Source organism: Centrocercus urophasianus, unplaced genomic scaffold (assembly GCF_019232065.1).
Source record: "Centrocercus urophasianus isolate 14NV4802_14NV808 unplaced genomic scaffold, USGS_Curo_1.0 seq_18, whole genome shotgun sequence".
NCBI lineage: Eukaryota > Metazoa > Chordata > Aves > Galliformes > Phasianidae > Centrocercus > Centrocercus urophasianus.
The window spans coordinates 22,949,866-22,977,831 of record NW_024884733.1 but is presented as its reverse complement, the minus strand read 5'-3'; the positions used below and the strand labels follow the sequence as shown (position 1 = coordinate 22,977,831).

The following is a 27,966-nucleotide window of genomic DNA, read 5'->3' as shown; positions in this document are numbered from 1 at the left end:
TCTGCATAGAACTAGAGAAGGCATGCTTCAGGGCCAAGTCTTTAAACAGAGCCACTGCTTCCTGTATTTCACATCGTAGAAGGGGCAGATTGATTTAAGGATGAATAAAGCAAACTGTAAATTTAAGAACCAACTCATGCTGGGGCCTGACATTAATTATTATAATCAACAGGGTAACTTAATCTCACAAAAACACGAGTTTATTAATAGGTGAAGGAGCTGAAAAATTGCACAGTCCATCCAGCCCACTGATACTTCTCCTAATCTGTTACGAGATTCAATGCTGCAGTTTTACAAGGTACACATTCTCAATTAGTGAATGTTACATAACATAAACATGAAGTGAATATTTGCATTAATGGGATTCAAACAAGTCAACTGAAATATCAACTGTTATAACATGGTGAAAAGAATCAAATTGGGAATGTGGTCACACACTGTTGTACAGCAGGTATGTACACTGTTTCATCTCGCGTGACATTCACAGCATGGTCATAGAAAAGTCAAAGTAAATGACTTAGAAAATATTAATGCTGAAATTCTCATTACTGTTGTTTAGAGTTGATACTGAGTTAATATTTTCGTTGTGTAAAAACATCGTATATGGTAGAAACCCTTCAGCATCTCCCACATTCAAATAAAGGTATTGAATCACAGTTACAATTTGGTCTTTGGTGTCAAACATCTTAAATGGCAGATTCCTTCTTGCCTTCAGAAGGAGAAAAAACAAATAATGAATATTCTTAGTCTGGTCCAACCAAGACATTCGTCTCCGAGACCTTGCTTCTGAGATCAGACTAACATCTCCCTCATTGAAGGTGTGGCTGGGATCACTACGACATCTGAACACGGTTAAAAATGTGGAAAGTCCATAGCCATTCTACACACTTTCATTTATTGTCTGGACAATTAAAGTACAAATAATTCAAACACAACAAGGTTATGAAAAAAACATTTACAATACTTTCCCTCAGAAATGATCTAAACTAGCAAGGTTAACATGAAGTCATTCATTATAACTAAAGTATACAACTGCCTGGTCCTAAGAAAGATTTTTTTTTAAATTATTATTATTCAGATAGTAAAACACATTGTAGAGAAAAGATTCTGACATGCCTTCCCCACTAATGCTTAGCAAATGCATCAAAACTTTCCCAGCAAACTGCGCTCATTCATAGCAGATGATGTATAAAGGTTTCCCTGAACATTGAATGAGTGTTCCTTTAAACTAAAATCTAACATTGTTAAAGTAAAAAACTGATAAAATTATGATGCAGCCTTTGCTTCAGTTATTTGTCTACTACAAAAGTTTGCCTCTTCAGTGTGAAAAAACAATACTTAGTCTACATGCAGTTAGTGGGTATAGCATGGAAAAAATGCACAAAATAAGCACAAGTTATAAATAACCATAACGTTTTATTACCATTAAGACTAAACTTGTATTGAAAAGATTTTATATAACAAGACAAGAAAAGCAATAGCAAATTTAACTATCAACTAGATTATGCATAGCGAGTAACTGTTTCTAGTACTCAGGGAAGAGCATGACCCTTTTTTGTTTTAAATATATAACCGTACAAAGCACAAACATACTAAAATGATCAGTGCACTGGACATGGGAGAGCACCCCCTCAGTCATTTTGTTCCCTTAGCTCTGTTTTCCCCAATCTGAATTACATTAAAATAAAGACCCAGTTGTTTTCTTTTCTACTGTGCAGTAAGAAAAAATATTCACAACAAACATGACAATATATCAAACAATATTTCTACACAAGTTACCTTGATACCTCTGTCACTTAAGTATCATAAGAAAACATTTTAAGACATATACAAACAAAACTAGCAAAGTGTTACAACTTATAATAAATTAACCAAAAGAAAAAATAACTTTATATATATATATATTTATATTATATATACACATACACACACAACAAAATGACACAATAATATGCTTCTTCCCATAGTTTAAGTAAACAAATAAGTAGACTAGCCAAACTAGCTATATTTGATTTTGGCCATATGCATCACATCGGCAATTAAATAAATAAGTGTTTCAAGCAACATAAACAGTGTTCCAAATGTGCCAACACAGCCCAATTATATTAGCATGGGCTATAAAGTGAATTTGAAAATTCTTAACAAATTTAAAGCAAATGTATTCTTTCTAAACACATTACATTTAACTATGATACTAAGATATGTAAATAATTTCGTAGCACCTACTGCTCAAACCAAGGAAGTTTTTGATCAAAATTAAGTTTTTTTTCTTTTTTTTTTAAACTTTTGTTCTGCTGATATCCCATACTGATGACTTAAAGAAAAACCATCTTGCAACTCATCTCCTTGCTTTTGGGTTTTGACTGTGGGTAACTGCGTGCCTGGGAAGAACACTCTCCCGTACTGTATTTAATATTTTTATTACATGCTATGAAAAGATACGAAGATCATCTGTTTGTAGCCCATCCTTCAAAAAACAATCTACTAATCCAGTTTAAAACACACATCTTGATCTCTAAAAAGTTACCAGTGCAGTATGAACATGACAAAGTTGTCAATTTCCCCTAAATTAGCCAGTCAAAATATTTTTTCTCAAATCCAGATTCTCTTGTAAAAATTCTTTATATTTTATAAAAATAGATTTTTCTTGAAACCCATTTTCAGCAAAGAGACCACCTCTTTGGCAACATTGTTAATGTTATTTAAATTGTTATGTCATCAGGTATCCCCCTCTACCCCATTCCCTAACAGAAGACTGTTTAGTTCACATGATATAAAAGAAAAAAGGAAAAATAAAAAAAGTTGCAAAATTATGTTCTTCTTTTTGCAATTTTTATTGTTCCTCTTTAATTTACCAGGGGGGTTTACCAATCTGATTAGATCAATGTTTTCAAAAGAAGAAAAGAAAAGAAAAATCTTTTTTCTCGCTTTTAATCCCATTAGTTTGTAAAAATTGTTTCTGTTTTCTTATTTTTTTCAAATGAGTGAATGGTCATCTTAAAAAGACCCACCTTCAAGGAAGGTAGTAAAACTAGCTGGCCGGGTAAAAATCCCTGCACATTGTTATCTATGTATATTATATTCAACAACGACAGCTATGAAAGAACATTCAATGCATCAAAGGTTTTTTTTTTTTTTCTAAGCATTATAAAATCCTTTCCTGTTCCTCACAGGATATCCAATGTTTTAATACTTAGGCAACACTGGCTTATAAAGTCCATGGTTGAATATAAGCCTTGAAGAGTTTTTTTGTTTTGTTTTGTTCGTATATATATTTATATATATATATTTTAGTAAGTAAGGATATGAAATTCAGGATTTGTGGGTTTTATTGGTTTTAAAGGAAACTTGCAATACTCTGTCTCCTAAACGGTATCCATTAAGGCTGGCAATCGCCATGGCAGCTTCGTCGTAGTTGGTCATGGTGACAAAGCCAAATCCCTTGCACTTGTTGGTGTTGAAATCGCGGATCACCTTGACGTTATTGACTGCTCCGAAGGGACCAAACAGCTGCCACAGCACGCTCTCATCTGAGTCGGGAGACAAGTTGTAGACGAAGATGCACCATCCAGTTCCAGTGTGACCAGGGATATTCATTCCGACAAGGCTCGTCATACCATCAATTGTGATCGGGGAGAACCTACCAAGTAAAAAGAGGGGTCTATTCTAAATATATCTCTTGGTAAAAGCTACACGGAACCAAGACTTCAAAGTAAATAACTGGGTGTTAACTTAGGTTCTCAATCCTATCCCTGGAAGATTACCACGTAGCAATCTGAGTCTCTAACTCCTATGCATGCGGAAGGGACCTCTACTAGATAAAAAAGAGTGAATCTGGGCATAAAGGCTTTTCCCTCCGAGGATACAGCCAACTGAAATGTTATAAACATCCAGAAGCCTGTCCTTAGCACTTCTTTCAAGTCAAATACGGTCTTCACATTCTGCTTAAAAGAGTCCGTAGAAGTTGGCCTCATATTTCCAACATCATGTTTCAGAGCGATGGAAAACTCTTTACTTGTAAGAAGTTTGCTGTGCAAAAAACAGAGCCTCCAAAGTTTAAATGAAGGAGTAACAGGAAATACCATTGTTAGGATTCACCTGTACCAGTAAGCTCTTTTGGCTGAACGTACCATCAGAGAGCTCTGGAAGTGGTAGATTTTAGTTCTCCCCTCACAGCCCTTATCTGACAAACTAGGAAAAAAAAATCCAGTTTAAAGAGTCCTAAAGCCAGTCAGCCAAATATACAAAGATTTACACAGCAATCACAAAGTAGAAAAGTCCATCAATGTAATCATGGGGCATATGTCACTAATACCTTCACAATGTGAGACTCCATGTCCATAGCAGGATCTAAGGCTCTTCAGATAGTCAATGTAGAGAGAGACAAGCTCCTGGAAACCTAACACAGAACTCTAAGCCCCCTGCACTGCCTTTTACCCCTTTTTTAGGGGCCTGTTGTGCTTATCTGAACACGTGAACTAGAAAGCTGAAGCCAGGTGATGCGTTCATGGACAAAGAACTGACACAGATAAGCACAGGCTGGGCAGGACCTATGGAGGACATCTGAACAGCCTTCTGCTTGAAGCCAGACTAAATGGAGTGAGACTGGGCCTCACCCACAAAGGTTTTGAAATCTTCAAGGGTGGGAACTTCACTTGCAAAGCCTCTGCTCTGGGTTTGACCATCCTCACTGTTCACAATTCTTCCCACACATCCAGTTGAATTTCCCCTGCCGCAGCCTGTTTCTGTTGACTCTTGCCCTTCTGCAACTGACCTCCCAGAGCTTGGTTTCATCTTCTTTTTAATGCCCTTGCAGGTATCTGAAGACAGCAGTCAGGGGCTGAATTCCGCATTTGCCTTTCCTGAATTTCTCCAGGTTCCTCCAGCTCAGCAAGGTCACCCCAAAAGCAGCCACAGCCAACAGCACAAGGACTGCCCCCACTCCTGCACCACACCAGTGCTGCCCATTCAGGGAGGTGTGCTGCAGCCTGTGACTCAGGTTATTAATGAAGATGTTAAGCAGCATCAGCCTTCAGGATCAACATAATTTTCCTTTCATGAGTTTGAAAAACAGACATGATTTCTGAAGCTACACTTTGGGGTGTTTTAAAATAACTGCACAGAGAAAAAGTCTTAATAAAAACCTGGTTTCACACCAATTCAATGATGAGTTTTAATACCTGAACTGAATAACAATTGTTCTTCAAGAATTTGAGTGAGGACTGAGGGAGTGGAGGGGGGGCACTCACAGCATCACTAAGATGCTCGCATTCATGCTCCAAGACTTCTTTTATAATTCCAATGTTTCCACATCCGTTTTGCTATCCACACATTACGCAGCGCACACTTCATAATCATAAAAGAAACTGCATACTTGATGGCTGCTTCTTTTGACTCCTGATGGCACTTTATACATATATTTGAGGAGAGTAGATGCTTGGAATATCCATTTGGAGCTTAAGAACATCACTGGGGTATTGCTACGCTATAAATGAGCAGTTTGCAAGAGCTCACAGCCTTGGATCCTCAGACATACACAGACATTTGTAAAAACAGCTTATTAAGAATAAATGACAGTCTTCCTACTGAACTTCACTTTTGCAAGTGAACATCCTTTCGTTTCTCTCCCACATACCGGATCTAGCAACAATATCGCAACGGTTCGTTCAGCACAGCTCTGCTACCTTGCTTCTAAAGCTCAGGAAATGGAGACAGCAGGACAAAGCCAGTTCATATGATCTTTTTACCACCTGACATGGTGGAACTTACAAAGAGCAGCAAGGACAAGAGCTTGTACAAGCCAACAGCTTCACATTCCTTTAAAGTCAGGAAGATGGAACTAAAAGCCTGTTGCTGTTAAGTGCCAACTGTGCTAGTAACATATGTAAGCCAGGAAAACAGTTGACTGTTTTCTGCTATGTTTAAATTTAACATGAAGACAGCACTAATATGTACACAATCCTGTCCGTGACATTACTATAAAACTGTACAGTGCACAGAGCCATGCCTATCATGCTCTTCCATAAAATTCTGCATGGACACAAAGGGTTTCACACAGTTTACTGAAGAGCAATTTTTCCCCTTGAAACATTCAGGCCGCTACACAGCTTTCTATCAGCAGGCCATGAGCACAGGAGCTAACATGACTCCAAGAAAACAACCATGAAACCAGTACAAGTTTATGGACACAAATACAACATTACCTACTGCTGGGAGCAGAGCTCTGAGTTACACGCGACCTGAAGTCAGTGTCAATAAAACCTATGATCCACCCCAGCATATCTCATCTGCTGCCTGTATACAGGATGCAGGAGAACAAACTGAGTCCCCAAATCCAGGAACACTACACAGTTCAGAATCAGTTCCAGAAGTCATACAGTATTTTTCTAGTGACCCTACACCTATAATTACAGAGTTTGCTAGTAAAATTTTTCAAGACCTGAAGGGAGGAAAAAAGCTTCTTCAAAATGCCTGAAGAACAACTAGTTAAAACAAACAAGCCGTTGCTATTTCAAGTTTATGCAGATGTATCACGAACAAGTAGGGAACTCATTTTTGTTCTCTCTGAAGGTAATATGAAATCAGAACTGTGAAGTCTTGCTAGTCAGAACCAAGCACTGCAACTCTGGAGGAGAAAAAACCCAAAGAAAACTCCCTGAATACCACCATCTTCTAAGAGTTATTCACATCTGATAGATGTTCGAGGCTCTGAGTTCTGCAGTTTCCAGCAATTCATCAAGAGACAAAAGAGGGAAGAACTCAGGAGAAGCAGAGCATGATAGGCTGGTGCTAGTTCTGAGACCACCACCACCAAGATCACAGTCATGAAAACAGTGCACTGATGAACACAAGGAGCGTGCAGGGAAAGCATGCAGCCTGTTTTGAACACTGCTTCACTTCCACAAAGCGGTCTTGCAGTCTCTGTACAGCAGCTACTGTGGCAGCAGTTAGAAGTATGCTGCTGTCCTCTGCCAGCTACAGATATACTTACCATACCATTCACAGCGTGAGCTTTTTAAAAAATACCAAGCCATTTTCACATGTCATGAGCAGAGCACTTCAGAAGATTAAGTAGTATTTTCTCATCTTAACTGTGGGAATAGCTGGACGTCTTACATTAGGAGTAAGACCACACCTTTATTTTGCTGCAAAGTTCGCTTGAACTGATGTGTACCATTAGGAGAAACACTGACAATGTCAACTCATTTCAGCTATCAGACATTAAACACACTGATGAAACAGCATAAGTGACATCAGCTGGACTTTCACACACAAGAGCACATACAAACAAACACCGCTACTTGAAACAAAAAAATAAATCAGGCATCACTAAAATTTCAAAGTATAAAACCTGTAACAAAAGAAACGTAGGGCAGATTAAGGTGCACGCAGCTACAGCCTGAAGTCAAACTTGGGAAGCCTGATGTAGGACAATGAAGGTCTTAACTGAGATTTGGACAGTAGTAGTCGAATTCCATTTTCAGCTGTTACATTCCACACAATCAAATAAGAAATTACTTAAACTCAAGTTAATAGTTCTGATTCTGAACCAAATAGACAGGACGACTTGAGTTTGAATGCTTGTAGCTGTTGCACCTCAACCATTTGAGAAGCCCGCCTGTAAATAAAAAAAGGTTGAAAAACCCACAGAATTTGTGTGGCCTTGAAAAGGAACAAAACCAACTGAAGTCCAAACTTAAAAAGAATTTGACATGCTGGTGGAAGAAAAGGAATTAAAAAAAAAAATAAAGTTAGTGAATTAAAAAAAATAAATTGTAGCACCAATCTGTGCCAACACGGACATCTGGCAATCTGTGGAATTCTAATTACCTCTTTACGCCATAGGCCATATTAAGCAAATTGTCCAGCCTGAAAAGAGAAGGAGGGTCTTTGGGTTAATGTCTCACAGATGGCAAGATCGCTCAATGGAACTATTATTAATAGCATTCCATTTTCAAAGAAGAAATGTTCAACAAGTTTCCCACACATCTAAAGAGCCTAACAACTCGTGGCCTGCTTTGTTAAGTTTGAGATTGTGCTTAAGTTTCCACCACTGGATTCAAAACAATTTTAATTCATCTACCACCTTTAAAACCTTACTTCTCCTGGTTTGATTTAGTTTTAACAAGATAGACTTTTGGTTTATCGATTTAGACAGCATTACGAAATCTTTGCAAATATTCAACTGCTCACCTTCCAAATTAACTGGGAAAGAATGGCAGTACAAAATAAATGGAATTGAAGAAAACTTTGATTTTAGCTACTTCGACATAATCTCTCCACTAGGATACACTTAGTAGCAATCCTGCACAATACATCAGTTCGAATGACCATAAAGTTGTGCAGAACGCATACAGTCATCAGCTTTCTGAAAGCCCTTTACTGACAGAACATTAAGCTGCATTGCAAGATACACTAAATACGTGTTCGCCTTTGAATCAGTCAAATTACTTCATGATCTTCATTCATTAGCACTTAGCCAGCAAAAAACTTGAACTTTGAGTAATTTGGTAAAGCTACTCAGTTATGGAAACATTCACTTTTTTCCCAAAGAGGCTTCAATTTGAATGCTGAGTTGCCTGAAAGCTGTTACAAGAATAACAAGGACATCATGTATTGCAAACACTGGTTTATGTATCAGATGGAATCAGTATCATCAGAATATATACAATAAAGTATCTCCAAAGATATCTCTGGAAACACATCAAGCACTAATACAAGGTCTCTTCACAGCAAGAGCAGATATCTTAAGCTAAATTTAATGATACTGCTGCCGACTGGAACAGACTCAGCTTTTTTCCTGCTACCAATCCATTGTCATTAACATCAAAGTCTAGGCTGCATCAAAACTGTAATAATACAGCAGAAAATAAAAGCATTACCAAGAAAATGCTAAGAACAGGGTATTCACTGCTCATTTGATTATCAGTGCAACTTTGTTCTGTCCTCCCTTTTTTCTATGAGGCTTCATGAGATCCGATAGTACAGTACTTCGGCTGTTTTAGTAAATACGACATGACTACTGCTGTCAGCAGATTTTCCTCCTCATTCTCCAGGAAAGAATATTTAATTTTACGAAGAAAATCAGGTCAGCCTACGCAACTAAAGCACATTTCTCCTGCATAGCACCTGCCCCACATCATCGTCGCTGGTAGAACTTCAGTTCTTTTCCAGGTAATTACCTGAATCTCTGAGCCTGGTGGTGAAGCGGTCCAGGGTAGCGTCTGTTAGGAGATTGATACAGCTGTGAAAGGAGTGCCTGGCTTGTTTTCTGGCTGGGGTTATTGGCAAACTTCACAGTAATTGGTTCTGTAGCACCGCTAGGCTTCTGGCCATTTAGTCCCTTTATGGCTTCTTCCGCCTCTATTCTCTTATCAAAACGGATAAATCCCACACCTCGAGAAACCCCTGGGAAGTAGAAACGTGCAAACAAATGAATATATGCAGGAACTGCCTCATCTATGTCACGATGAAACAGAACGTTCATTTTGATTTAACACACTGCTTGCAAATTAAGATAAGTCTTATTATAAAGAAAAATACCATTCCCCAGTTGTGTTCTTTGCAATTAGACCCTACAATATTTAATATAATCATTTCAAGACGACAACATTGTGTTTTCCAGCCCCTCATTAAAAAAAGCAACCAAGCACAACTCCAAGCAGTAATAACTATAGAGTACTAGATATGTGTTTTACACAAGAAGAAAATCACATCATCTTAAACCCTACCACCAGCAAGCATTTGCAATTTTACCATCTGGAAAAACATGCACGCGTCAAGGAAACTTTTTTGTTTAACCTGTGACTTGATCAACCAGAATCCGTGAGGTGATGATGCGCCCATATTGTGAGAATAACTGCTCTAATTCTTTCTGGGTCATTGTTTTCGGAAGGCCGCTGACATACAAGTTCGCATCTCTGATTGATGCTGAACTTGGACGGGCATACGACACCTAGGGATTTAAGACAAAGAAATACCTATTAGTAAGCAGGGCTGCCCTTTGCATTTTAAAGACACAGATTTTCTTCTCCACAAGAATAAACCTTACATGGGCTGAACAGCCCTGAAGCCAAGGTGCTACCTGTCAAAAAACCAAACCAACCAAACCAGGAAAGGTTACAAGAACAAAGGCAGCTGGAGACTTCGACAACAAATGCAAGGGTTCTTTAAGCACAGGCACAAAATAGCTTTTGTTCAGAGGTAGATTAATGTGCGACCTCCCACGCGCTGCTTTGTAAATTTACCCCCATGAGTTGTGGGTGTATGGATGATGTACTGCATCCAACGTGCAATAACCTTAGAACACACAGCATCCTCAAGTTCTAGGGTGCTTTTCTTCTAGTATCTGAAGCACATCAGGTTATTTTCAGAATGATCTTTTGTGCTCTTTGTATTCTCATCCTGAGCTGGTGAAACCTGCTCCAGACGAAGAGCAAAGCGCTGGTAAAATTCAACTAAATGAACATCTGCTCAGGGAACTGCATACCGACACTCATTGTCATATCTGCAGTTTATCACAAGAAGTTCCTTGCGCTGCAAGCCCAAACCAGACCATAAAATATTATGACCAAATAAACAAGAAAAGCAAGCTGAGGCACTGCATGTATGCCATCAAAAAATTATTAAATCAAATCCTTCAACTGCTCTTCTGCCTACAAAAACATAAATTCAGAGCTGAAAGAAAAATCAGATCTATAAACTGTAATCAGATCTATAAATTGTAGTATGCGCATGAAAAGCCCTCTGCACTGTTACGATATACGCGTTTAGCATAGCAAATTGAACAAGAACACTTCCCAGATAAGGCCTAATTGCAAGCATTCAGCACAGATCACGAAGAACTACTTTGCAGCACATCTGAAACAGAGTCAGATCTAAACCTGAATATTTTGCACTTCATCTTGATTTAAATATAAACAGATCAGTACATTCCTGCACCATGTCTTAAAATGCTTTCTCGAAGAAATGAGGGGGTCCTGTCACAAATATAATGCTTTCAGTGATCGTCTTCCTCTCCTCCCCAGCCTCAGCCCCAACACAAATGATGTCAAATGGATGCCTTTATGTGTTTTTTGTGTCAAAGAGTTGTCTTTATCCGCTCCGCACCTAAAAATAGATGTTGACTCAACACAGAAAATGATGTGAATGACTAATATTTGCTTCCACTATCTTCTGCACATAATAGCAGACAAACTCAAGATTTTTCGTTTTAATATTTTTGGCAACTTCTTTATAACTCGTACATTTATACATAACCTTTTCAAACTAACATTTTGAGAGAAGGCTAAAAAGAGGAGGAAAAAAATTAGAGAAAGAGATGGAAAAAAAAAAAAAAAAAAGATTAAATAAAACATTTGCATCAACTGAGACAAGCTCAGGGGAAGCACACAGGCCTAACAAGCTGGGAAACACTAGAAATGGTGCTTGAAATCAGCTTTGCTGCGTTTGGTTTGGTGGCTTCACCCCTCAGGCAAGTACTGCTGCATGGCCATGGTGCGATCGGCATGGACCATAGAAGACCAGCAGGCCCAGCTCAAAGCCTCCCAGAACCGAGCCCTGCTGCCAGGCACAAGGAAGAGGGACCAGGGTGGGCATTAGAGTTTCAGAGCATGGCCAGATAGCAGGCTGGAGGATCAGCCCCACACCGGGTGCAGAGCGTGGGGCTGAACCCATCTCCTGAGGTCAGAGAGGTGCCTGCTGCCCACAGCCAGGCCCACACCACATCAGGCCAAGCAGAGCCTCTTTGCACCCGCAAGCACCTTACCTTAAGAGGGCACTGCCAAGGTTCAGACACCTCCAGCTTAACCTGCTTCAGGAATAACAATTTAAAAAACACTTAAGAGCCTCTCCGGAGCAGGGGTAGGGACCTTTCCTATTCCTCAAAACTGAGCTCTGCAAAATTAATAAAGTTTCTAGGAAAACAGCCAGAGGTTTCCTTTGGGTTTTCTCACTCTGGCACATTCATTAACCAAACGCCACATTCCAGGGAAGATGAAAAGTACTGGGATATGCAAAAACACTGCTTCCCAGAGCACGGAGTGCCTGACATTTCATATATAAGTACACACACACACACCTCAATGTAGGAAAAAAAAAGGCTCAGCTCTTTTCTTGTGGGCTATGCAGAAACGCAGAGCTAAGAGCCTGCATGCTCAGAAATTCATCTTCTGTCCGTACATGTAAGACGCATCATCACTCAGGTCTAATTCTTATTTCCTCCTGCAATCAAACACTCAGGTTGCAGGGGAGCCTGGGCCAAAGAAAGAAGCTGCCAAAAGCAACTCAGCTCTCTTCAATATCAAGGAGAAAAGGTTGCAAGCTGAATGGACACGAGGCAGTAGTGTCAATTATTTATCTCCTTTTGAATCTTTTTCATCTTCCCTCTGAGGTCAGCCAATGACAAATCGATTGGTTACACCACACCATCCTGCTTTCAAGCTATTATTCAGTTAGTGCTGAGGACTGGATGTCTTCCCATTTATTAACTACCTAAGGAAGAAAACATCCATCCCAACCCTCCCTCCATCTGACCAAAAGCAACGTATACTAAGCAAGCTAAAATGGGTGCTGAAATCAGCCCTCATTTTATCACTGAACTATGAAGGACTCAGGAGGAAGGCTGCATTAATTCTTTATTTTTACATCACGTTGCTCAGAGCTCTGTTAATGCTCTATAATAAAACAGCTTGTTAAAAAAAAAAAAAAAAAAGAATATGGAAATCTCAGCCACCAGAAGAAACAAGCATGAGCTAAAGTACACCAAACTGCTGCCTGAACCAGGCATTTCTCAGCACTCAAGTGCCTGTCCACACATCCATGCATGATATTGCATTTCACTACATTGTATACAATTCTTTGCTCCTCTGCAAGGAAGATAAAATACCATCTGATTCATTTTACGGCTTACCAACCTCCAATGTTAGATTCTAAAATATACAGAGATTTCCTAGCTAGGAAATCTCTCGTCTGTGAGCATCAACTTGTAAGAGCTTCTCTCTAGGACGAGCTACCCTCAGAAGAATCTAGGCTGCACTGTTCTCTCCAAACACTACTGGGGAGATTTAGGGTCCAGTGCTTCATACCTTTCACAGCAATGAACCATTCTCTTTGCTCATGAGCAAAGAAGAATCTCCAAGTCAAAGCAATTACTTTCTCTATTGATTCCGTACTATTTCCCAACGCAGAAAACTTTTTGAAAAATGTCTAACCTCCAGACTTCCCATCACGTAAATCAATGCAGTCTGGTCTTTCCGAGTCAGAGAGCCCACAAAGGCACCTAGAGGCATGAATGCATCCCATTTGTCTTCCAAGGCATGGCTCCGGATATTATCAGCCACCATTTCAAGAATGAAACTCCTGACCGTTTCACTGCTGTTTCTCTTCAAAGACTCCTTCAGCTCAAATGCTAATCCTGAACTTGTCAAAGTTTTCATGAAACGAACCAGAGCGACCTTCCTGGCTGCTGCCTGCTCCAAAGAGGACATCACTGTTAAGTGACACCCTGGGCAGCCTTCAAGAAGCCCTGTGTAACATCTTCAGAAGTACTGAGCTTTGCTGTGACCTTAAAAACATTTCTGAAAGGCTTTGTTTTGCCTGCATGATAAGCTCTCAGATGTAGGATCTCTGTGTGATTTTGGGGTGAGTCACTTAGTTCTCATGCAAGGTCCAACTACATAAAATGGGGACAAACCTGTCCTGTGCCCACCGCCTCCTATGACACTGATGCTTACTGGAAGCACTTCAGCAGAAGCACACATGGACACAAGCACAATCTCCCGTTCTGACCATGATCTATATAATGCCAGACAACTCATTACAGCCAGAAGACACTGCTTCCTCACAGCCACTCACCCGTGCCTCAATCCTGTGTCAAAACTCAGTCAGAATTAACTTTATTAGAATCAACCCAAGAACTAAGATCTGGAATAACTTCATGTCAGAGGCACTACTTTCTCTCCTGTTCCTAGCCCTGCGCTGAGGATGGCAGTGACGGGTTTTTGGACTGACAGTGCACTTTGCCACACAGCAATTCAATGCCGTTTTGCTTGGACTCATGATTGCTGGTAAGAAACAGTCTATCCCAACACTTCAGGGGAAGCATCCACAGATGACAACCTACAGGCACTCCGGCTGTTTCAAGAGCTGGGCTAAGAAATAATTGCTCCAGCTCTGTAGAATGAAAAGGAGCTCATTGGCAAAACTGAAGCAGTTAAGAAAGACATTTCAATTAAGAGCAGATGCACAAAACTACAGGTAAAGACTCTCTGGTGCCTGCTGAAAGCAGCAGAGCCAAATCTGAACCTTCAAATTCACCCCTGAAAGGTCCTTTGAGTCACATCATCGCTACAGGCAAAGGGATTTGTTAACCAGCATTGAAGTCCAAGCAAGAATGCAGACAGAAGCCCTTAAGGAGCAAAAACCTCAACTCCATCACAGCTTTCCAGATCTGAAAAATCCTTCCGTCCAAGGCTTCATCCAAGTGCCGCAGTTGCAGCATACACTTCTCTTACAAAGATTCTAACATGCAGAAGCTCATGATAAGCGATTACCTTAATGACCAAAGGAGGCACAGAGCAGCCATGTCCCAAACCCACAGCTGTGCATCCCATAACCTGAGTTTTTAGAGAAGGAAGGCGTGCACCACACGCCGCAGCTCTGTGGAACAGCACATGCAGACTTTCACAACACACAGCCAGCCCCACTGTCCCCATGCTCAGCTCCTGACATCCTCACAGCCCCGCTCAGATCCACCACCAACAGCTGTTCCTTCCACAGAAGGGACCAGAGGTGGCTGATCTTTGGTTATCCTACAGCAACAGAATGGGCTGCAGCTTGGCAGACAACCATGAGAGTTGCACAGAGCCTGAATGCCGCAGAAATACCTGGCCTTTAAAGAAACACCAGAGCAACCAATAACCAAGTAGTAACACTTCACTTCCAGAAAATACAGGAGTATTTTCTCCCACAGACCTGTTTGCTGTATTTTCAACTACCACCACCCTGTCCTATCGATCAGAACAGATTAAAGTAGAAGTAAACATATGAACAACAAAAATAGTAGCAGTTCTATCCCTTGTTATTTTTTCACTGAACTGAAAGTGAGAATAACCCGAGACGCAGAAGCAGCCTCTGACCAGAGAGGAATGATGCTACTTCTTTGGTGTTAAGTCCACCAAAGCTTTGACATAGAACCAAAAGGAATTCAAGGCTCACAGAACCCAGCTCCCTTCTCCCCTCACAGAGGGTTCTTTCCACTCCAGCAGCTGGCACAGCACATTACCTGCTCCTGTAGGAGAAGAACAAAACAAATCTATTTCTCAGGGGACAGAGAAAAGGAAGAAGGGGATATAAGACCGCACTTCAGGTGGTCAGCTGCTATCTTTTTATTTCAAACCTGCTTTCAGAATTCTACTCTGCCCTTGTTCCAGCATCCCCCAACGTGAACCAGGTCACCTGAATCATCAGTAAATAGCAGAACACCTCCTTCATGTCCTTTCAGATGCTGCCTGTTTTTTTTTCAGGGCAATGTAGGATTTAAGCAGCCTCTGCCCCACGTACCACACATTGTTTTCTCATATTTGATGCAACTGAATTGCAAGGCAATCTTCAACAGCAGCAGTGACCTTTCATACGCTTTTATGGATGGGCAAATTTAATTTCTAAAAAGACTCAATTTCTGGAATATACATTTATTTCAACACATGCTGCATCTTCCCTCATTCTAGATTATTTTGTAGAACTATGCCAACCTTTAGCTGTAAAAATGAAGTGAAGCCCTTTTCCTCTCCCCCGACAAAATGAGGGTGCTATGAAACAGCATAAATAACACATGCTCTGCAATCAGCTGAGGAGGATCACAACCTGTGTAACCTATTACCACTGAACGCGTAACACTTCCCTCAATGCTCACTTCCCCCAAACAGATTTCTGCAAATAGTCACCTCTCGACTTTGACTTGAAAGGGCATCACTGACTTAAATAAAATGCACATAAATATTATAGCTGCTTCAGTGAAAAGGGATTATTTATTCTAACAATGAAATAAAACGCATTTCATTTGGTTATTTTAGTCCACACATCTGAGAGCAGGCTGTGCTGGGCTGTTCTGCTGATCCTGCTGGAAGCCAGATCCTCCGGAGCCAGCATGGCTGCTTTGCATCAGGAGGAAGAGAGAACATTCAGCTGCCACGAGATGTTACAGAAGTGGAAAGGACAGGATCTGGGGACACATGCAGAACTGGAAGCTACTGAAAATGCTTTTTTTCTTCTCGTCAACAGGAATTAAGGCTTATGGGGTCAAAATACAAGCGCAAATGTGACCCCCTGGAGCCAGCTATCATCCAGCCCAGGCACACAGACATAGGATTGCTGAAGCAAGGAGATGGGAAGGAACAGCCAGCAGGGCCAAGGTGACCTTGGGGTGCGGAAGCGATCCGTGTCTCTGAAAGGCCTTGCACAGCTTATTTATGTGAACTTGCTATCCAGGCAGCTCTCCGACAAAACGCAGCTGAAGAAATGCTAGCGCAGGCTGCAGCTATCCAGCACCCACAGACAGGCTGAGGCCGAGGGCTCAACCCATCCAGCAGCACTGCACTGCAGAACAAAACCTAAGCCCTGCTCACAAGGAGAACAGCATAAATTCATGCTCACTACTTTTCCCATTTAATGTTATTTTAGTGTTTTAACTTATTTTTAGCCTACAGAGCTATATGCCACCAAGTCCCTCTCCATATATCATCTGAGAAACTTTAACGCATTGGAGGTGAGCGGAACACAACAGCACTGAGCACAGCTCTGCTGCTCCAGGCAGTAGGGACACGGCTGGTGGCATGGGCACGGGGAAAACATGGCTCACTGCTCAGTTGCACCAACACGGGAAAGCCACCTTCTCCACAGCAGTGCCAGGGAAGCAGACTTCATCTAAGATTTCTGTTTTTAAATGAGCAAAGATACAATTTAGAAATACAAAAAGCCATGAATGAGGCAGCCCACACAATGCTACAATTAAGAACAGAGCTAGAGGCAGCTGGTTTGGTGTCCCTCTGTACAAAGGTTGGCTACTTCAAGAGCAGACTCCTTTGGTTTGGTTGTTGATGGTGTTAATATTTGAAAGCACATTGAAGTCTACGCAGCTCCTTCCAAAACCACTGACAGAATTACGCAGCTCCTGTACATGTAGGTTAGGTTGATCTCTGTTTATTAGATTTAATGGCTTTCAGGGGTCCAACAAAGTGTCACAAGCTCCAAAGAAGTCCTGCAGTTATTAATAAGCATGAAACAAGCACCAATCTCATGAACTATCAGTATTGATAAAATTTGAAGTGAATAAAAAAAGAAAGGAAAAAACATTTGGTAAGAAGTTCTGGCATGGTAGGTTTCTGCGTAGCACAAAGATTTCATTACTAAAAGATAAACCATTAAGCCTTCCCTTTTTAATTCTGCAATTTAATTAAGTGTATTCATGAGAAATGTAAAATCGTTTCAGGAGTTTTTGGAGGTTATTTTTAAGCTTACGTGGTTCTGTAACTGTGGAGTTATCAAATACAACAGCTTCGCTCTGGCTCACAAAAGAAACATACAACACAAAATCAGTACTTAAGACAAGAAATGCAGCAGCTTTAATAAGCTGAATAGTGTTCAAAATATAGATTAGTTTTTAAAGATCTAAATCAAGTGTGGCATCAAAGCTGCACTAAGTTTTTAATGAAGTATTTAATACACAGTAACTGTTCTCCAAATATTTTACTTTTCCTGACAATGTAAAAGTAATCTGGAGAGCAACTCACTGCTCAGCTTTTAACTGTAAGCAGAAGAAAGTGCTGAGTCCAAGCGCACATTTCCACCTGCAGTGGTAGATAAGACTGGAGATTCTGCTGCTCTGCCATATATTTTCCTGTAAGTTTTTATCTCAATTTAACTTTCCAAAATCAGGTGGAAAGCACTTAGATATACAGCCTGCATCCATATCTATGGGATGGACCTGTCTGGTCTAAGGAAGGTCTGTAAGGAGTAAGGTCCATGCAACTGCTATGCCTAAAGCCCTCAGAACCTCAGCTCCTGAGCAACCAGAGCAGCTAAAAAGTGATCCTCAGTGGTGCTAAGGAACTAAAAAAAAAAAAATAAAAAAAAATACACTTTTGCTTTAAACAACAACACTACCTAAACCTCAACCATTAGAGAGAAAAAGGAGTACTGACCATATGCTACTTTCTCTAAGATAAACTGGTTCATGCTCCATGGATGCTTTCAAAACAAAATTATTCTATTTTTATACTCCATAATATTTTTAGCTTTAAGCACAATTGAAGCAAAGAATGTTAAGAAACACATCTAAATTCAGCATTCTCAAATAATCTACTTCAGTTTGAATCACATTTGGTGCTTTGTCCTCTTCAGATTTTTATTCATATGTCCTAAGCTGCACTATTTATCAGATCTCGGGATGGAGAAATCTTCTGTAAGCCTTTCTGAAACAGCTTCATCAGCCAGGCAGCAAACAACACGACTGTAGAAATTTGCTTTTCTTGTGAGACCACTAAAAGAGGTCATTGAATAACTAATGGTCTATTACAACAATGAAATGAGAGACTTCAGTGGGATCTCGAATCCCTCCAGCTTTTAAAAGAGTAAATCAGACTAAGGATGGGGAAATGGAGATTTTCTTTGAGAATGAAATATCCTAACTTGAGAGATGTACCTTCAATACCTGCTAATGACACAAGTGTCACTGAAGACTAATTCCACGTGAAGGTGCTTCCCATAAAGACAAAGGAAAGTGTGCGAGTTAATTACAAACACGCGGTCCTGTATTTTACATCTGTTTATGGTAACAGCATCACTGCGGCTGTTCTCTTCTACATTTAGATCTCACTGCAACATTTTAAGGGAGAGGGAGTAACAGAAGGCTCCTTAACAATAGCTGCAATTTTAGAGAAGAGATTTCATCTCCTGCACATCTTTCCCCTGTTCCAAGAAGGAGCTTGTTAGCTGAGTGCCCCTCGCAATGACAGATTAAAGTAGTGGCGAAATTGCCAGAAACTGTTTCAACTATTTTATCTTCTTCCTGAATTGAACAAAAGGCTTTTTATACTGTCTTACCTTTATGGTTTTGGTCTGGAGTCTGAGTCCATTTAAAGTATTAATGGCTTTCTCTGCATCCTTTGGATCAATGTAGTTAACAAATCCATATCCTAAACTCTGCCCTGTTGAAACAAAAAAAAACAAGGAAAAAAGGATTCAGTGTGGTTTTTTTTTTGGAAGCACACAGCTTTCAATATCACGATCAACATTTACTTTCACTGTTCCTTTCACCACTGCTATTCCCTATGGTCTGTATGCCATTCTTCACTACTTTGTTACCAAATTTTTTTTTTTTTTTTTTAATCAGTTTCTGCTGTTAAAGCTCTCACTCTGAAGATCCTACTTGCAAAACAGAAGGAAGCAAGTCCCACCCTTCTCCAAGAGGTCACTGTAAAGGTACAAGGCTTGACATCAGCAAAATTACATAAGAGTTCCCAATAAACCTAACTGGTTGACTTGCCAGAACAATAAGGAGGCCACCACTTCAAAATTATAAACACACAAATGCTACAGTTTATAAACAAATCTGTAGGTGTTTGAAAATGCAAAAATTAGGAAACAATGTCTTCACATCAACCTTTAGGCAGCTGACTGGGAAGCAGACAGCCACCTTTACATCTCATTTCATTGCTCAGTGAGCAGCCAGGAAATGGGAGGAGAAAGGACAGCTCTCGGATAAAAGATTGCATTAAAGCTTCCCTCAGTGCATATAAGATGACAGCAAAAGCAAAACAGTACAACTGCTGCTGTGCATGGGATGGCAGGAGCCCGTTTCAGCAGCCAAAATCATTCCAACAGCTTCTGTTTTCACTGTCTGACTAGCCAAACCTTGCTTGTGTTTGCAGCAGGAAGAGGAAATCCAGTTAGGAACTCCGGCACCAGCGATGCAGTGGCAGCAGCACTGTGAGAACCTCATTCACACAGTACAGGAACAGAGCAGTGCATCCGCAGGGGGCCATGGAAGCCCTACCAAAGACACCTCTTCCCAGTTCCAAGTATCACATTGCAGCATTGATCCGAGTAGCAGTACAAGAGCACAGCTTCCCCCTCCTTCCTCTCACACCTTCTCCTGAAGTTATTTTGCACATTTAGAAAACGCAGTAATTGCTATGTGTTTTTCTTTAAGGCACACGAACTTAAGACCCCACTGGCACAGATAAGCTCACCGCAAAAGCCACACGAACCCAAGCAGGAAGCAGCGCCTCCTGCACCTTGGCCACATTGCTGCCCATGTCAGCAAAGCCAGCAAAAAAGGGGAGTGTGAACACCCCCTAAAGGGGACAGCACTGCCCTTGGACTCGGCTTGACAGAAGGTTTCCAAACAGCACAGCAACAAACGCAGCTCCCTCTCACTGGAAGAAAGCAGTGGCTGAGAAAGCAGCCGCACACAGAGCGCCTCGATGTACCCCGCAGGCACGGACTCTGCCTCCTCGGCACAAGGCTTTGTTTCTTTGTCTCCTGGACTACAAAAAAAGCATCTGTGTTTTTCTCAGACACCACCAAAAATACAGTGCTTCACTGTACCACAAATAGGGAGTGCTTCTGTCTTACAAAATCTGATCAAAGCACTAAGAGCTGCTAACCACGCTATGGAATACCTAAAAATCCATGGAAACTGCAGCTTGTTCCTAAAGTGCCCACATGCAGGCGTATGGGTAAGAAATAGCTGTTTTAAACTACAATATATTCAGGGAGCAATTTCATCCAATCAATTTAACTTCAGACAAAAGTCTAAAAACATACCCAGTCCTCTTGGAGAACTGAATTAATCCCAGCAAAAAAAATATATTCTTACCTGATTTACATAGCATTAACCAAGAATGAACTGAAGGCTGCCTGAGCAGAAGCTCCTCCTGCTATGCCTTCCTCCTACTGCCTGCCCAAGATGCTCCATACAGCCCTATCCCCTGTGCATCTGAATGTGCCTTAATGCATTTTGTTTGATACACTCCTAGGGAGAAGGGAGCCCTTCGCTAGGAAGCTACCCTTGTTTTGATAGAAGATAAAAGGGATCAGGGCCTGGGTACCCCAAGTCCATCTGCCTGCTCTTCCATCTCTCACATACTGATCCTCAGACGCATGCAGCTAACACAAGGCTGGACAAGCCTTTAATCTTTACACTTCTGAACATCATAGAATGTGTAACTACTGACAGTTGGAAGTTAGTCGTCCATAAGCTATCTATTATGACTTTGTGTTAAGTACCCATATCAAGTATCCTAACTGCTTTAATGGCTGTTCTAAATAAGTTAGGATGTGCCTATCCAGCACTCTGAACACCGAGTTCCTTGTAATTAAAGAAAACCCAAAGCTTCAGATAAAAAGCTCAAACCTCACACCCTTCGCAGTCTGAATCTCGGCACCGTTGCTTCAATTAGCAAATCCCCACTGCTGCATGAGGCCATATGCTTCACTTTGCACCAGTGAAGCTGAAGGGAAAAATCTTTCCATTAAGAGCATACCTCTTCAGAAAGATCTTTTGCTTGGACTACTTTGTGCTTTCAGGTATTCTGTATACAGCACATCTCTCCTGAATGCCACTGCTTAATGAAGACAGACACACCTCTCTCAGAAAGCAAGAAATTGGAAAGAAAATAAACCCAGAACCAAAATCATTTTGTGCAGAGCTTTACGACTGCTGGCAGACATCATAAAGTTTTACTGTGCTAAACATTTACAGCTAAGAAGCAACAAAGAAAGATATAACCCAGCTAAAAATATTATTTTCAAATTACTCTCAGGAGCAACACACCTTATGTCAGACAAAATAGATTCCAAAAATGAATAACTAAAAATTGTTACTGGAAAAAGAAAGAATTTTATTTCTTCTCCATATTCCAGAATATGGAAGTGAGAACTTAGGCTTTTATCCATCTCCATCCATGGAGTACATACATATTCCTATTGTATGTACTCTAAAAGGGCAACATTTCTTAGGACGCAATCTGGCACCACAAAGCAAGCAGCTGGACCTCTCAGTGGGATGCCACACAGACACTGAAGTTCATTCCCATGCTACACTTCCCAGGAACAGCACCGTAAATAGTAAATATTTTCTGTGATTTGGAATCTAATAGGTCACTGCATGCTGTGATTCAGTAGGGTACGCAAGAGATACTTAACGATCCTAGAACACCACCCTTCTGCAGTGCTATTCCCACTCCTCTTTCATTACTTGTGAAACTTGTAGAAAGTAAATAGCAGACCTGTGATGAGGTAACAAATAGGTCCAGTTAGTGCTAGAAGTGATCCAGATTTCAGTGCCTTAAAACAGTCAAAAAACCCAAACACAAAGCCAAGTCCAAGCCTGCAGTGTAAATACTCGCTATTTCAGAAGGCTTCATTTCAGAGCTGGAAGCCACTGAGATCACAATGAAATCAGATGAAGGTGGAAAAATAAACATAACCTGTTCAGAACATTCAACCACATGCCCTCAAATCTGCAACTATTAAAGAAAGAAAGAAAGCCATACCAAGGCTTTCAAGGCCTGTACTTGCCTTCCTCTACGACGTAGTCTGCTTGAGCCAATGCCACATTTGTACTTGAAGAGATAAAGGGGAAACAGATGGCAATGTAAGTTACAACAGAAATGCCAGCGGAAATTGAGGTAAATAAAGAGCCCAAAGAAACTCCTGGCAAGGAAAGTTCAGAATAACCCTCTTTAAAAAAAAAAAAAAAAGAACTACAAAACTACAGGGTGAAAAGAGACCTTCAAATTAGCACTGACTCATTAGTGGATCTTAATAGCAATGGGGCAGAGAGCAGATGTGTTATATACATCTAAAGAAGCAGCACGAAGTGCAACCAGCAACTCAGGTGGACATAAAGCAGCTGCTCCTAGCATTGATCATGTTTAAATGAGGTGACTGTGCTACTTGCACAGAATAGCCCTCAAAAAATAAGAGGCAAATGACTCGTTATTTTCAGTAATTCTTAGAGCACTAAGCAAATTCCAGCAGCTTGAAGGAAAGAATTCTGCACTGAAATAGAAAGAGGTTGGACTGGTTGACCCAAGTAATTACAGGTCCATCAGCCTAGTGCCAAGCAAGGCAAACTTACAGAACATTTGATACTGGACTCTAATAATAAAGAATTAGTGAAGGGTAATATAATCAGTGTCAATCAAATTAGCTCTATGGAAAATAGATTCTGTCAAACTGAACTGACATCCCTCTTGATGGGATTACAAGTTGGACTTATAAATTTTAAGAATGTCAATTTAGTAGCGTCAGTAGTGTCAACTGATAGACTCAGTCTTCTATAAAGCACTTGATTTGTTACTGCTTATTAACTGACTAAAAATTAACATGCTACACATTAGATGAATTAAAAAAATATCAGCTGACATTTCAAACAAGGAGTTGTGAATAAGAAGTCAACAGAAAGATGCTTTCCTGTCCATCTCTCTCTGTAAACAGATCTTGGCCTTGAACTGTTAAAACATTTTTGTTGACAAGTAGAAAAAAAAAAACAACAAACTCCTGGCTTCAGAATGTTGCAAACAGCAGAAGGACAGGATTAGAGGAAATGAACTAAGATGACAAAACTCAGGTACAGAGCAACTAAAGCTCCTCAAAGCATTCCAAGTAGCCTTGGACTATATACCTTCAGACAGCACACACCCAAGATCACAACCCTGCAAACCACAACTCTCAGCGTTATTTCCCAAGCACAAATTTGCAAGGGAAGCAGAAGACTCAAATATGGAGATAATCAACCACATGTCAAGCCTGCAATGCTGCCAATAGGGTTACAATGATTCTTTGTAGTATAAAACCCACACATTTGACTAGGGAAAAAAAACAGTTGCTATAATCCAATTTAGTTGCATGGTTAATTGCCGTTCACCAGACCTGGGCATGGTGCTGTGTTTCATGTTGAATACCAGTGCCTTGGAGATGGTAGAGAAGCACCATGAAAAGAGCCAGGATTGAAACGCTCTTTCAATCAAAAGGCTAATAGAGACCAATCTGTGCCTGAGATCAAGGTGAAACTTAACAACACATCAGTATCTGAAGTACAGATTTCCACCCCGCCCAGTAATGTCCGTTCTCTGGATTACAAAGAAGTATTAAAATCTATGGTCTCCACTACAAAGAATTACTCATGAAAACAGCAGAGAACAGGAGAGCAACAATGCTAACTTCTTTAAGCTGTTGTTTTTTTGCCTCTTGCCCAAATGTAATACCTAATTAAAGCTGCCCGCCTGACAGCCATAACACGCACAGCAGCAAGTGCCGATGCCTCTGTGACATGATATCTTCCTCCAGAACTAGGCCAAGTCTGACAGCTCATCTCGCATTAGCCAGGCAGAAGCCGTCAGACTGTAACAGCCTTCAGTCACTCTGGGTTTAGGACCAAAGGAAAGAACAATGCTTACCGCAAATTCTCCAAGGCTCCTGGCTCCAATTTTCAACCACTTATACCTCAGCCAACATTTAGGGAAGAAAGCATTGCTAGGTTGAATGTGTCTATTGAAAAAGCTGAACTCGGCAACAGCTGCCCACATGTGACTTAGACACATCCACCTGTATACCTTTGGACCTGACCAACAATCCCCATTCATTGGATACATTCCCAAAAGTACTATCAACAGTAGCAAGAGAATATGCTCATCACTTCTGCTTGCTGGATAAAAGAGTTACTGTTTTCTCCATCTTCTAAATGACAGCCTCAGAGGAGATTTGATGCTCAAGGTTCTGCTCCTGGTAGCCTTCTTTCAGAGCACAACCTTGTAAGCCTCCAATCCATCTCAGGAGTGTTTTAAATGCTTTCCTGGAAGGACAAAGAATGGCTGCAACTTGTATGAAAAGCCATATGAAGTAGAGGCTTTTGGAGAAGGTTACATAAATGCCACTGAGATGATGCATTCAGAATGTACAAAGAAGGTCAAGTGAGCTGTCTGTATTTTTATTTTTGTATAAAGTTTCTATAACATCAACAAAATGCTGTTTACCTAGAAAAAGGAGATGAAATACGTAGAGAACATTCTGACTAAAGGAAAATTATATCCGAGCATAGGACTGAAGCTTTTCTATAATAGCACCACTGGTTTTACTCATCCCATACTACTTCATCAAGAAGGAAAACCTGCTCTCACCCCAGCAATGCACTCTGCAGTTACAGAAGGCAAATGGGAGGGAAGCAGCTCAAGTACATATTCCTCCTCAGCCCAAACAATTAAACCAAGGCCATCACAACTTGCTATAACAACTACAAAGGTAGCTAGCATGCTCTGTGCTTAGCACAGCTCTCACAGAATCCATCTAGCCTACAGTACTACTCACACAGATGCTACATTTTTGTACAGACTAAGATATATTCAAGAAACGTTGCCCATTAGGAGTGAGAAATCATCTTCCACCACAACAGGACTTCCACTACTGCCAAACTTACAGGAAAAATATGTAGCCTTAAAAAAAAAAAAAAAAAAAAAAAGAGAGAGAGAGACAGATGAGAATAGCTTTTTTATTCCTCCACTTTTGCAGGAAGCTCTGTCTGGGAACTCTGTCAAATTAATGTATAATGGATACCCTTACTAGCTCTTCTCAAAAGATGCTCCTCAAGAATAACAAGCTAGCTGTGTTTAAATATAGCCCAGCCTAGAACCTCAGATGGGTTTGATGCTACAGTACACCTCCAACTGAAGAGCACTGCTAGCTCTTAGTTGAAACCGTTACTGGCAAGATTCGAATAGCAGTGGAAGATGCATCTGCTGAGGTCCTACCAGAGGAGAAAGGCAGGATTTAGCCTCACACAGGGAAACCCTTTTTGCAGATGCCCCCCCAAAAACGATCTCTGCAACTTCTGGAGTGAATAGATAAGCAAAATTAAACCCAAGTCTCAGCAAAAAATCCTCCTGGTCCACAGGCAGAAGGCAGCTAGATGAAGCTAAGACACCTGTGGAAATGTACATGCTGACACAAACCCTGCTCAGGAAGAAGATCCCTCAGCAAATTCTTCCCTTAAAACACCGAAGCCCTGATTCCTAAACAGCAAAGGCTCTGCTCTCCCTGTAGGTGGGAGGAAATGCCAGGACTGAGGCAGTGGTAGGAATGTCAGAGAGACCTGGATGAGAGCTTGTTTGCACAGGAGACAACGATCTTCTGTGGGCAATTACTTATGCAATGGACTCCCAATATGATCTCAGCACTGAGGACTCAATGCCCCCAGCCCAAGTGGAAGGGTGTTCTCCACCCCAGTCCCACTCTGCAGGCACAGCACTGGATAACTGAGAATCCCCAAAAGGAAGCCCTTGCCAACAGCAAGCTGCATCCCACGTAAAGCACTCCCTCAGGGAGAGGATAAAAGAGAAAACGAATCAGACATACAGACACCACTCACTCAATTTTAATATCTGAATGGGAAGTGCCAGATACCATGACAACAAGCCTCTAAGAATAAAAGGGGAAAGGAAAAAAAAAAACATGGCCCAAAAATGTGAAGCCAATGCTACAAACGTAGCTAAAGCAATCAAACCATTACTGTTAGTGAGGTATCTGTGATCTCTGATCTCAATGTTGCCATGAGGAAAGCCACCGGGCCCAGAACAGTCACCTCAAAAACGAGACTCAAAAGCCCACAGCAGAAAACAAGGTCATTCAGCCAAAACCTGCCTGAAGTGAGAACTTGGTTTCACCAGGCAATGCCGGAGGAGATTAAAAGAGGATCCGTTTTGTCCTTCTTTGCAATTTTGACAAATCCCTTAATACAAGACATTATTTAATGCCTTGATTTTCAGAGATGCTGAAGCAATAACAGTTCTTATAGAAGTGAAATGCCAACCGACAGCAGCTGCTTTCCCTCAAAATTAGACACGGAAATGTTTCTCATTCTGAATGTAGCCCTACACGCCCATCCACAGAACAACACGAAATCAAGGGTGCTAGGCAGAGCCCACTACCATCCAGGCATCACTAGATCCTTCCAAAAACCAGGCTCTCACAAATTTCAGGAAGATGTTCAAAACCATGCAATCACTCCTTTTTAAATGTGACCACAACAGTACTATAAAACATGCTTACTCTTGCATATAGTGCTTTAGAGTCTTTCTAAAGCCTTCCAGCATTTCAGATGTTCTGCATCTCATGCAAAAGACAACTTTGCTCTTACCTGCATGCTATACAGAGCCCTAACAAAGTCAGCTGTGTAATTACTGTACTTGAGGACATGGACTAATCTGCATGCAAAGCTTACGTGTCAGTTTGAGACAGATGCTGCTGACTTAGCTGGAGCCTTCCCATTACCCATACCATGGAAGTGCTTTATCTCTGCAACACACCTTTCCATGCAAACACACTTTCAAGAAAGTACTTTGATTCTTATTTTGGAGGAAGAAAAACTGAAAGGCATTGCAATTTCCAGGGTGAACTTGGATGGCATAACATTATCAGAGCAGGAAACTAAAGCTGTATTCCCCCTTCCCCCCATCCCTTGCAAGACAGTAACCTTATTATTGGACCACATTGCTTTTGTGCGTTGTGCTGGGCTGGAGAATCCTGTAAACAACACACACATTCCACATGCTGCAGAATATCTTGCCTACTTTCTCTTGTGATATATATATATAATTTTTCTTTGCTGCTTTTATCAGCTTCCTTCAAATGCAAGAATTCATTTTCAGCATGGGTACATACATACTGCTGGATGCTGTGATCAAGTCTGTCTTCAGAAAGCACTGCTCCTGTCATACACAGGACAAACAGTTCAATTCCTTAACAAATATTAGGGCTGCTCCCCTCCTCTAGTTGACATCTCCTACTTTGCTTTTTCAATCTTTTCCCCCTTCCCTAAAGGAACCACACAGCCCCTGAATTAGCAGCTGTTCTGAGAAGAGTAAGGCTGCACTCCTCCCTGCTTTGTCCCTGAACAGAACTGGGACT

The 27,966-nt window shown here is 40.9% G+C and overlaps 1 protein-coding gene across 5 annotated transcripts in view; it reads right to left on the bottom strand.

Annotated features, from left to right (window-relative positions):
* Positions 1-1,933: 1,933 nt before the first annotated feature.
* ELAVL4 (ELAV like RNA binding protein 4) overlaps positions 1,934-27,966 on the bottom strand; it is a 72,064-nt gene continuing 46,031 nt past the window's right edge. For 4 of the 5 annotated variants that reach the window (XM_042819584.1, XM_042819581.1, XM_042819585.1 and 1 more), the window contains exons 3-7: positions 19,102-19,205; positions 9,802-9,955; positions 9,183-9,408; positions 7,831-7,869; positions 1,934-3,640 (exon numbers count right to left, since the gene is read on the bottom strand). In XM_042819584.1, coding sequence (XP_042675518.1) covers positions 3,313-3,640; positions 7,831-7,869; positions 9,183-9,408; positions 9,802-9,955; positions 19,102-19,205 — 851 coding nt within the window. In that variant the 3' untranslated portion in view covers positions 1,934-3,312. The remainder of the gene's footprint in view (positions 3,641-7,830; positions 7,870-9,182; positions 9,409-9,801; positions 9,956-19,101; positions 19,206-27,966) is intronic. The other variant, XM_042819583.1, reaches the window with a different exon arrangement.